The sequence below is a fragment of the Genypterus blacodes genome, unplaced genomic scaffold, assembly GCF_046128005.1.
Source record: "Genypterus blacodes isolate CSIRO-AG114 ecotype Tasmania unplaced genomic scaffold, CSIRO-AGI_Gbla_v1 ptg000062l_1, whole genome shotgun sequence".
In the NCBI taxonomy this organism is placed as follows: domain Eukaryota; kingdom Metazoa; phylum Chordata; class Actinopteri; order Ophidiiformes; family Ophidiidae; genus Genypterus; species Genypterus blacodes.
In genome coordinates, this window is record NW_027466874.1 from 146,252 (window position 1) to 157,149 (window position 10,898).

The window sequence follows — 10,898 nt, forward strand, 5'->3', positions numbered from 1 at the left end:
AACAGTTTTTATTTACCTTCCTACAACAAACATATTAAATTGAATCAATATTTGGTGGACATTTTCGTTACAAAATTGTTTTGTATTCATGAAATTATGGAACTACAACAAAGAAAAATATTCACCTATATTCACCCATTCATCACAGCAATTTCCCTCGGGATAAATAAAGTTTATCTTATCTTATCACAGGTGACTGAGTCTACTGGAGCTGAGCTAATGTCCTCTATCTGCAGACTGATGTTTGTTGCAGTTGCAGTTGCTGATGTCAGTTTCATGTCTCTGTCTCTGACGGTCTTTGCAGGGTCTGCTAATGGCTTTGAACAGCTTTCAGCGACGTACTATCTCCTGAGCATCAAGCAGCAGTAGTGGAGTTTGGAAATTTGTTCCAATCCAAGTACAGTTTCTCTGCTCTGCTTTTCACAGCTGTGCTGAAGTCGCTCTCTTTCTCTCATTCCCAGAGGAACGCATATTTTAGTTGCTGAAATCTAAAAAAATATATATTTCTGTGTATAAGATACACATTTTACAATGTAAAACTCACAACAATAATACATAAAAAAAGAAAAAGGAAAAAAAAAAATGTCCATACATCTTTTGTCAAAACCACAGGGAGCCACTTGAGATGGGCCAAAGAGCCGTTCCCGGCTCTGGAACCACAGGTTGCGGACCCCTAGTATAGCCCAATATCACATACAATGTCTCAAAGGGCTTTACAAGCCGACAACATCAGAAAATTCCCGACCTGCCCAGAGCTCTCTCAGAAAAACTCAGGAGAAAACCTAAATGCATCAGAAAAAAGGTAGAAACCAAATCCAAAAGGGATTCCGTCTCCACAAATGGCCGGGTGTGCAATAGGAACTTCCAGTGGGATTATACTGTACAAAAGTACAAAAAAGCATGAAGAGCGTAAACACAAACAGTCATAGCCAGAGAAAAGGACATTACAGTAGTCCAGTCTATAAGTAACAAACACATGAATTAGGGTTACAGCATCTGCCTTGCTAACAGAAACTTTGGATTCTGGCAAATCGGATATGGAAATATGCAACCCTTGTAATATTATTAATGTGGCTGCTGAAGGTGAGGCCCTTATCTAATGTTAAGCCCAGTTTCTTCACCGTTGTGGAGCATCGGATGGGACCATTGTCACTACTACAACTAAAAGGCTCTGCTTCTTTGGCCATAAGATCAACATTTCAGTTTTATTGACATTCAAAAGCTCAAAGTTGATTTTTTCCCCAGCCTTTAACAGCTAGAAGGCAGGACTCCAGGTTGGAGATCCCGGAGTGAACGTTTGGATTTATGGAAAGACACAATTGAGAATCATCTTCATAAGAATGAGGATGTATGCCAAACCCACATATTTATAATGTTTTGAAATGGGAGCATATAAATTGAAAAGGGTATGGATCCCAATACAGGACCATGTGGAACACCAAACGAGGTGAATTGGAATTATTTGATGAAACAATGTTGAAACTCTTTGTTACGTAAGATCTAAACCAGGAAAGTGCCAAAAAAATGCCAATGTGTTTTTCTAGACCAGGGGTGGGGAACCTCCGGCAATTCGCCCGCGATAGGCAAAAGCTTCCCCACCCCTGTTCTAAACGATCAAGTAAAATATTATGATTAACAGTGTTAAAGGCTTCTCTTAATTCGAGGCGCACTCGTCTGCTTCCATTTCAGCATGTAATCCAAAACTGGCTAAGGCACCATTACATTTGCAATTTCCACAATTACAGAGACAGAGTCCTGCTATTTGCGCTCACATACACAGTACGACTGGGGCAGTCTGTAAGAACAACACTAAAAACCTGAGATAATGTATTGAAAACTGAAAGAGAAATATAATTAAAAAAAGTTAAAATGTAAAATGAAAATAGATCAACATATATATACATATATACAGGCAGATACAGGAGTACAAAATGTGTTATTCAACGCAGTTGACTAAACTGATTATCTCCTGAGGTCATTCTCTGGGGCTTTAGTGAGATTCCTTCCTTCCTCAGTTTCTTGGCTTTGTGCATGTGTTGCTTTGGTCTGTACAGAATACCCACTAGTTTTCATACTGGATATCATATGCAAGGAGCCCATTAATAGCAAAACCAAGGTAGAAGGAAACCTTTTCTGTGCTTAAGCCACTTCTTATTGTACCAAGAAGAGCTGGACGTACTGGGACTTTCAGTGCACCTTGATTGGCAAACACTTCTCCTTGCTCAATGGTTCCACTGATGCGATGGAGGCGGCTGATGATTGCTTTGTCTTTGAATATGTCTCCACTCCGCCAAAGTTGAGCCAATAAATGACGACGAATCTTTTTAAAACTCTTGTCCAACTGAGGCTTGGACACGAGTCTCTGGAGTCCGTCTCCTTTTCCCAGGTAGAGATGAGCGACGGTGCTCCTCTTTGGATACACTGAGAAGAGGCTCTTGCGGGATGATTTTCGAATTGCATTCACATATGTTTTGATTTCTGTGTTTTCTTGAGTCGGACTTGGCCAGAGTAGAAGGAGAGCAAGGTAGTACGGGTCTGGGAAGGGATACCCAAGTCCAACATCTTGCAGAGTTTTCAAAAGGAGTCGGGAAAGGTCATTGTAAGTCTTCAGATATTTAGATTTTGGATTCACAATGTAAAGAACAATGTTTGACAGAATGTAGTTGATGGTTTCCTTTGTCCTCTGTCTTTTGTTGATGAATTGTTGTTTGTTTTGTAAGAATGCATAGCATTTTGTGTTGTCTTCAATCTCTTCAGGACGTCTGTCCAAATGCTGAAGTATCCCAGTGAACGTGTCTGCTTGGTTCTGCTCAAGAAACCGTCTGTGTTCTTCAATGCCAATTTTCATATTGAGGTTTGGGTTGCTGTCTCGCTCTTTTCTCACTTCCTCTGATGCAGTGCAAAAAAGATCAACATATCTTTTAAACAGGGAATAGATTGTTGAACGATTCTTCGAATCAAATTCTGAATCGTTTCCTTTGAAGTATGTGTAGTACCGGTTAATGTGTTCAAATGTGGTTTTGACTTCAGTTTTCAAATTGACAAGCAGCTGATTGTGTTCTTTAATGATCTCAATGTGTCTGTTGTTGATGTCATTATCCTCCTTGTACACACTGGTGATCGGGAACCCACTCTGCAGAAAACTCAGCAAATACTTTTTTTTAGCTGGATCACTTTCCTCAAAGAACTGGAGTCTGCCCAATATCTGAAAGAGTAGGAAAGCGACCTCCAGCACACCCACATAGCCGTTGACGTTGTATGACCTTCTCGGATAATCCTCTGAGTCATCATCGGCACCTTTCTCTTCATATTCATCTTGAGCTTTCGCCAGCTCTTGGGCTCTTTTGAAGGCTTTGATGGCATTATCTGCTAACTTGATGTTTGAGTCCAGATCTTCTGGATTTTGCGACGTCTCCTGCTTTTCTCTGAGGATGTTGGATTTCAAATACTTTTTGTACACCTGTCCCACTGTGTCGAGCGTGAATGGGTTTTCTTTGATATTCTTGGCCTTTTCTGCCCATTTCAGAGCCTCTGGAAAGTCTTGCTCATTGATGTACAAATATCTTGCCAGTGCTTGAGGAATGGATGCACTTGTTTCAAACCTAGACGAGGCTTTAACAAAGATGTCTTGGACAGTTTGTCTCCCTTGTTGTTTGTGGACTTCTTCAATGAAATGAGAAAATTGTTCTCTCTCTCTGCCTTCTATTCTGCGCCTTTCAATCAACATTTGCTGAATCAAGAGCACAAATCTGTGCTTGACAACTCCATCCCTGAAGAACAGGTCACAATGAAGCATCTCCAGAGCTATTTCACTTATTTTCAAGTGATAATTTCTCTCCAACTCTTCAAGACAGGCAGATGCTATCCACTGATGGAGGATTCTGATTCCTTTGTATCCCCATTCTTCGACTGCATCTATGATGAGGAGGTTTGAATAAGGTTTCATTCTGTCCATTACACTGTCTTCTTTCCATTGAAACATTTTCATTCCAAAGAAATCCTCAGAGAGAGAAACTGAGATTTCTGATTCATCTACGTAGGTGTTTAACAAGGCTAGGAAGGCAAAGAGCCGAGCCTTCTCAGTGGAGAAATCAAAGTCATCCAGTGTATTGTGAGCAAGATCATCTACATATTTTTTGTCAAAATTGCGTTTCATGATCATGAAGCTGTAAAAGTTTTCAGGTTTTTCATGAGTTTCTTTGAGCTCTTGGAGCTTCTTCTCAAAGTCATTTTGTTCTTTTTGGTTTAGTGATGTCGTGATGTACTGACATGGTGCTGGACTGCGTTTGTACTGGTCCTTAGGATTATGGGAACGAACACAGTTAATAATGATGACCTGGCAGTTTGGTGCATCATCCATTCCAGGTCCATTCACACATTCCTCTGCATTATGGATGCAGTTAACAAGGTCGTGAAGGTTTTCTGCTTCCTTTGAATCATCAACTAAAAGCAAAACTGGAGTTGGTTTCTCACTTTCCAGCTTCATCAGCTTCTGAACTTGTATTGCAACGTCTTCCTTTTGCATCACATTGTCTTTCAGCACAGCACATCTAAATTCTTGACGAAGATCCCACATCACATGCATCGCTAAGGTGGTGCCACCACAGCCTGGATGGTGGAAGAGATTGAGCTGGACACATGTGCTTGTGGAATGTCTGAACTCTGATCTGATCAGTTTTATCACATCTTTGTATTTGTCCCTCTTGACAAATGGCCTTTCTATGTCTTTGTCACAAAAGTAGAAGTTCCACCATTTTACTTTTCCTCCTCTGTAGAATTCTTCTTCAACTTTGATTCTGAAGGCCTGAAACTCTTGACTGTTTTCATCATAGATGTTTTCACACTGATTCAGACACAAAATGTCCAGAGCTGTCATTAAGTCTTCATCCCTTTGTTTTAGAACAACATGGCTGGAGGCAGGAGAAGGAAGAAGTCTTCTTGATGACTGATTAATTGGTCCAAATGCCATCACAGTCCCGTTGACCTCGCTGAGGTTTAGCTCATACACTGAGCGCTGGTTGATGTCACACTCACACTTATCCTGTATTAACTCACTCCAGACTCCATATGTGCGAGATTCACAAATCGTGATGATGTTTTCCTCCTCTGTGTTCTTTAAGAAGGCCCTGTAAGTATCAAAGACAGGGTCTTTCTCGCTCAGCACAGGTGAGAGAAGGAGGAAGATGATGAGGCATCTTCCATGGGGAAGAACATCTGGTGCACAAATGAAGGAGACCAAGGACTCTATGTCTTTACATGATTTCCTCAGCCAGTTCTTGTAATCAAACTCAGGGTTTGACCCACTGTCAAGGTCATTTCTGCCATTACAGAAAACCCAGCTGGTCTGCTTGTAGAGGTTCAGGTCCTTCATCACAGTGTGAATTTGTCCTTGATATTGAGATGGGAAATGCAGATTGGCCGCCCTCGTGTCTCTGTAGGATTGACAGACTCCACCTGGGGAATTGGAGTCAGGGTCAAAGTCTAACACACAGAAAAGCTTCAGTATGCTCAGAAACTGAAGATATCCTATTTGTTCGGGACTGCTTTTGTTGACAACAACAACAAATCTTTCATAGGCATTGAGGGAGTTCCCGCCACAAGTCAACAGATTCTTTAATTTGTCACCCTGGTTATCTTCTCTCTTCAGAACTTCTTTTGATTGACACCTCAGAGCCATTTGACCTGTGTGGATAGTTAAAGTGAAATAAGTAAATAAGTGAAATTTAATCCAATGTGTAATTTTATCTATCAGTAAATTAGAATGGAAAACACTGATGTGTGTTGATTTTCCAGTTAACTGATATGCCAGCAATTTTACAGAATTTAATGATTGAAAGTTTAACTAAATCACTGGGTTTTTTTTAAAAATGTATTTGTTGTTCACTTATCAGGTCTGTAAAAACTCACCTGCACATCACTTTTAAAATGGCAACAACACATAACTTAAGAGACAACTGAAGAATTTAACTATTTAAATGGTTTAACATTTCTGTTCTTACCCAGCTTCCTCTTCAGTTGATGAACATGATCATTTTGATTTATACGTTGAAGAATGTCGACTGCGACCTCCAAGGCCTCTTCACTTCCATAGTGGTCCGTCAGTAAGGTTGCAGTGTCTATGGTGTCCTTGTCCCTCAGTTTGCTCAGAGGAATACCTCTACCCTTAGATTTACTGTGTTCACGCAAATGGAAATGAAACTCTTTAAAGTTCTCTGAGGAAAGATCACTTAAGATGTCCTGGATCTCCACTGTGACGTTTGGTTGAACTTTGATCTGGAGAAACACAGATGTATAGTTGGTAAATCTTAACAGCCACCGCTCTCAATGTTTTATGACATTATGTGGTCTGAAATACACAAACATAATGGCTGCTGACCTCACAGCTGAAATACCAGACAACAGAATTTTATAAGATAAGATAAACCTTTATTAGTCCCACACTGGGACAATTTATGGTGGGGATAATTAAAAATAAGGAGCTGCTTTGGTTGTTTCTGTACTATGGCTGAACAATTTGGGAAAAAATGTAAATGCAATTTATTTATTTTTTGACAGATATTGCAATTGCGATTTTTTTTGCAATTATATTTTTTCAGTCAAGCTTCAGTTATATAGTCACAGTGTTCTAGATTTAAAACATGTGATGGAGCATTAGCACATGAAATAGCATTAACTGCTCTATATTCTAATACAAAACTGAGAACTTAAAGATATAAAATCACATACCATTCATCCAGAGTTAGGATAACTTATTCGAACCCGTATGCTTTGTTGTAGTGGAGATTGGTTGCAAGATAGCTGGTGAGCTAACATGCTCGATTGCTCGCTGTTGGCCATCTATTCTAAAGTCACTGCGTAGGTGATGGCGTTTGTTACCTTGTGGTGCCCCCATGAGCCCTTTTCATACGTGTGACAGCAGCAAACAGATGGTATTTTCCAAGTGCTGTTACGGGTTGGTAGTGTTTGTACGTATATTGCCTCAGTGTAAAGCCTGGGGCCAATCTCAAGCCTGGGCCAGTGTAAATTCTGTGTCAGTGTAAAGCCTTGTTCAGACATGCTGCGCTGCATTATGTATATCCGAAAATCGTAGCTTTTGCGATTGGCTAATCACACTGTTTCATATTGCTATTTCAATTGGAAAACTGCTGCTATACAGCTATGAAATTTAATGAAATAGAACAACATATATGTTACCGCATCAGCTTGTTTCCTCTTGGCTGCCTGCTTGGTAGGATTTGGTTCCTGCCTCTGTGTGACTTCCTCCTTTGGCAGCTGAGCCTCTTTAGGTGCATGTTCTGGTTCTTTGGGTTGTGAGGCCTGGGTGAGTTGGGCTTCGTGTTGGACACTTGTTGCAGGTTGGCAGAGTGTTTGGTCCGTGTTGGCGTGATCTGGTGGCTGCAGTGTCGGCTCTGGCATGTTGTTCAACTTCACGAGTGCTGCTAGAATCTTCACAGCAGGACCACTTTTAACATCCAGGTCAAGCAAATCCTGCTTTGTGAAATACACCAGACAATCACCAGACACATCTTCATCTTGCAGCCTGTCTGCGTGGTTTTTGTAGATATTCACATGCTGCCTTAACCACTGGTTGACTTGCTCCTTTGTCCATCTTTCCACATATGCTGGGATTTGAGATTCATGCTGTGATCCCTGTTTCAGTCTTTCCAGATGAGATGTGATTTTGACAGCAGGACCATGTTTTATTTTCAGGTCCAATATGTCCTTCTTCTGAAAGTCAACTAAATACTCCCCCAACACTTCCTCTTCAGTGAACCTCTCCGCAATGGCTTCATCAACTTTGACCTCTGTCATCAGCCAGTGGTGGACGTCTTCCAGGGACCATTGTTTAATCTGAGGTTGTGGCCCAGGTGATGAGAGGCTCATTGTGTTGAACTAAAAGACCAAGCAGACCATAGAGAATCATACACATGTAGGAGTTTATTTGAACAGGTGTATCAACAAACATGACATTTAATTACCAATTGGATACCTGGGTGTTTAGGTTAATGTTTGCATGTGAAACGGTATTTCCTGAGACAGATCAGGTAAGTTAAGAGGGTTCGGTATATATTTTTCAGTTCACTAGAAATTCAGGGTACAGTTTTAATCACCAGTCATTGATTCATCTGTGAATCGCCTGTAGGTGGTACTATGGCTACACGAGTGAATGTTGAGGGCACGTCACACGCCAGGTAAAGAGAGTACCTGTAACAGGGGTCGCCAACACGTCGCTCGCGAGCTACCGATAGCTCGCGAGCCAGTTCTGAGTAGCTCGCCTAAGGTTCAAAATATACTTACATTTGACAACACAACGTCACTTGGTAAAGCTGTGTAAATTTCTATCCAATCAAATTCACAAACATTCCGCCCCCGTTTGCCACAAAACGATTATAAATCAAACAGCCAACACATGACGCTGCTGTCAAGTTTGGTTAAGTGACACCGCAAACGCGTCTGTGGAGCACCACCTCACCAAAGTCCACAGCAACTTTTCACGAGACTTTCCGGCTGCTAGCAGGGCGTGATGTGTCGTTAGCGAAGGTGAACAATGGGAGCGGGCTCCGGTCCGAGAGCCGTTTTTATTTTTTCTGCAACTTAATACAAGACAGAATGATAGGATGGTCTTCTCCGTGCCATGAACACGGGGAAGGCTGAATGTTTGAACTAATGTTGTGCCATTCGACCAATTCACGTGAAGATAGACAAGATCATAACATCAAGCAGGGAGGGGTGGGGCGTGCTGACGGTCTACTACAGGTACAGAGCAGGAAAGAGAGAAGCAGAGATGAGTGACAGCTGGAAAAAAGCAGCATTTGGATGCATTTTAACAATTGTGACAACATAAAGGCAGAATGCAGAATGGGGCGAGCAGGGTCCACAAAAAACCTTCACAGACATGAGAACTGTGCATCCAACAGTTCAGTTGGAAGAAAAAAGAAGCTCCACCCAGGCTCTCAATCGAGTGTATGTTCTTCCAAACAGGAAAACACTCCAAAACAGTACGACAGTGAACCTGCTTCACTGCAAGAACATTCCAGAACTATTTTAATTCCTCATGAAAATGGTACCACACTCTCTGTCATCTCACTAACATCAGAACAGACTGAATGCATGTGAAGTACAGATGATATGGGAACTACAGGGAATTTCCTGAATTACAGGGAATGTGAAGGGAAATTGTGACAGTGATATGTGGACATACAATGTGAAACATGAAAGGTATAGTATTGGTAAAAAAAAGTTAAATAAGTAACCAATAATATAAAGAAAATAATAACATTGTTTCGTTTTCTATGAGATTAATATGATTTGAATGTATGAGTGTGAGCTTCACACTGAAGATGTATACAGGAAAAAACAAGCTTGTGTTGCTGAATAGAAGTGTTAGATATCGACATTTTATAAATGTTCACAGGAAAGACGCTTATTCAGCTGGTTTGGGTGGAGAATCAGCCATAAATGTTACTAATAATGTAAAACATTAACAACAGACACCTTTATTTTGTCAAAGTAGCTCTCAGAGACAAAAAGGTTGGAGACCCCTGCTGTACAAGATATATTGTTATATGTTGCAGAAAATTGCATTAAATGTGAAGCACCAGATTGAGTGAATATGTCAAGCCGGAAGTCAGGCACAGGACCAGCCCAGAGTAGGGGTGGGCGATACTGCAAACTCTGGTATCGATCCGATACCGAGCCGCGCAAGAGCGAAGTGAGTGAGAGGAGCGGTGTTTTGCTTTGTGTCTTCGATGTAACGGGAGTTGTGTACTGAACGATAGAGAAGAGCAACTCAAACTTAAGTATCGATCAATACCGATACCAACGTTGGTATCGATACATCGATGTTTTAGATTTATCCGCCCACCACTAGCACAGAGTCAAAATGTATATTACTGAAGCTACAGGCCAACTACACAACGCTAACAAACATCCTGTACAGTCCTGGGCTATTCATTCAGCGTTTACGTGGAGAAATACTCACTACAGGGGACCAAGAAGAGGAAATACATGTACAGCTTTCAGGACACACGCCACTTTGTAAATTTATGAGGTTTTTGTGATAAAGATCAGCTGAAAACTTGACCAGGAAGGAACAGAGGAGCTGAATTGTTTTCTGATTGAATTGTTAATTACATGACATCTTAGCTGTCTTGATTTGTTTCGTTGTGATTGCTCTTTACACACATATTACAAGAATATTCAGGACATCACCAAGCTGATCACCTCTATTTAAAGTTTAAGATTATAGACTGTGTGACTATGTCCAACTATGCAGATACTTTTATGTCTTGAAATATAGAAATGCTTCATTGGGCCTCTGGACTGACGATCGACAAGATACGGAACATTGTGACCACGGTTAAAGTGACATTTCTAAAAGGCGAACTTTTAACATTTTTACATATTTTTATGGATCTTTTTGTGTTATTTGAAAGAGACACAAAATATATCAAAGCTAAAAACATGCACGGCTTTAATGGCGTCAGTAGAATGTGCGAATCAAGTTCTCACCTGATGAGCGAACGACTCTCACTCCTGGATAAACTGTTTACTGAGCTTACTCAGTCGAAAATTTCTATCCATCCAAACAATCCAAGACCCTACACGGGAGTGTGACATGTGTAGGCATCTATCAGCCCTTCTGCTGAGTTTATTACTGCGTAGCTCTGTAAAATCATCAGTCTAGAAAGTTGGTTCAGCCCATATTGAGAAAAAACGCGACAAAGGAACCCATCAAACATCTGAATGCAGTTTCTCTGTAAATGTCGTGCCCCCTGCAGGCACACAAACTGAACTACATTGTTAATGATAAACAAGTCAAAACAAGGAATAATATATTTCAAAGGCAAAATTACTCATTTAATTAAACCGTTACATTGTGAAATAGTGTAATGTAA

General features: G+C 40.8%; 1 protein-coding gene and 1 long non-coding RNA gene across 2 annotated transcripts; one reads left to right on the forward strand and one right to left on the reverse strand.

Moving 5' to 3' along the window:
- LOC143003687 (uncharacterized) lies at positions 1-841 on the forward strand. Its single transcript, XR_012963895.1, has 2 exons — positions 1-192; positions 427-841. It is a non-coding gene; the product is annotated as an uncharacterized LOC143003687 (long non-coding RNA).
- A 406-nt stretch (positions 842-1,247) lies between these two features.
- On the reverse strand, positions 1,248-10,715 carry LOC143003686 (sterile alpha motif domain-containing protein 9-like). The gene is made up of 4 exons (XM_076154470.1): positions 10,513-10,715; positions 7,195-7,893; positions 6,000-6,273; positions 1,248-5,682 (listed from the first exon to the last, which is right to left on the reverse strand). The coding sequence occupies exons 2-4, from the start codon at positions 7,882-7,884 to the stop codon at positions 2,063-2,065; spliced, it is 4,584 nt and encodes a 1,527-aa protein (XP_076010585.1). The 5' UTR covers positions 7,885-7,893; positions 10,513-10,715; the 3' UTR covers positions 1,248-2,062.
- Between the last annotated feature and the right edge of the window lie 183 nt (positions 10,716-10,898).

Bases quoted from the DNA above. Each gene is read 5' to 3' on its own strand.
- LOC143003686 (XM_076154470.1), bottom strand. From the start codon at position 7,884: ATGAGCCTCTCATCACCTGGGCCACAACCTCAGATTAAACAATGGTCC. The intron at 6,274-7,194 runs GTAACATATATG...GTGTTTCTCCAG, and splicing joins AGAGGAAACAAGCTGATGCG to ATCAAAGTTCAACCAAACGT. The intron at 5,683-5,999 runs GTAAGAACAGAA...CTATCCACACAG, and splicing joins TCAACTGAAGAGGAAGCTGG to GTCAAATGGCTCTGAGGTGT.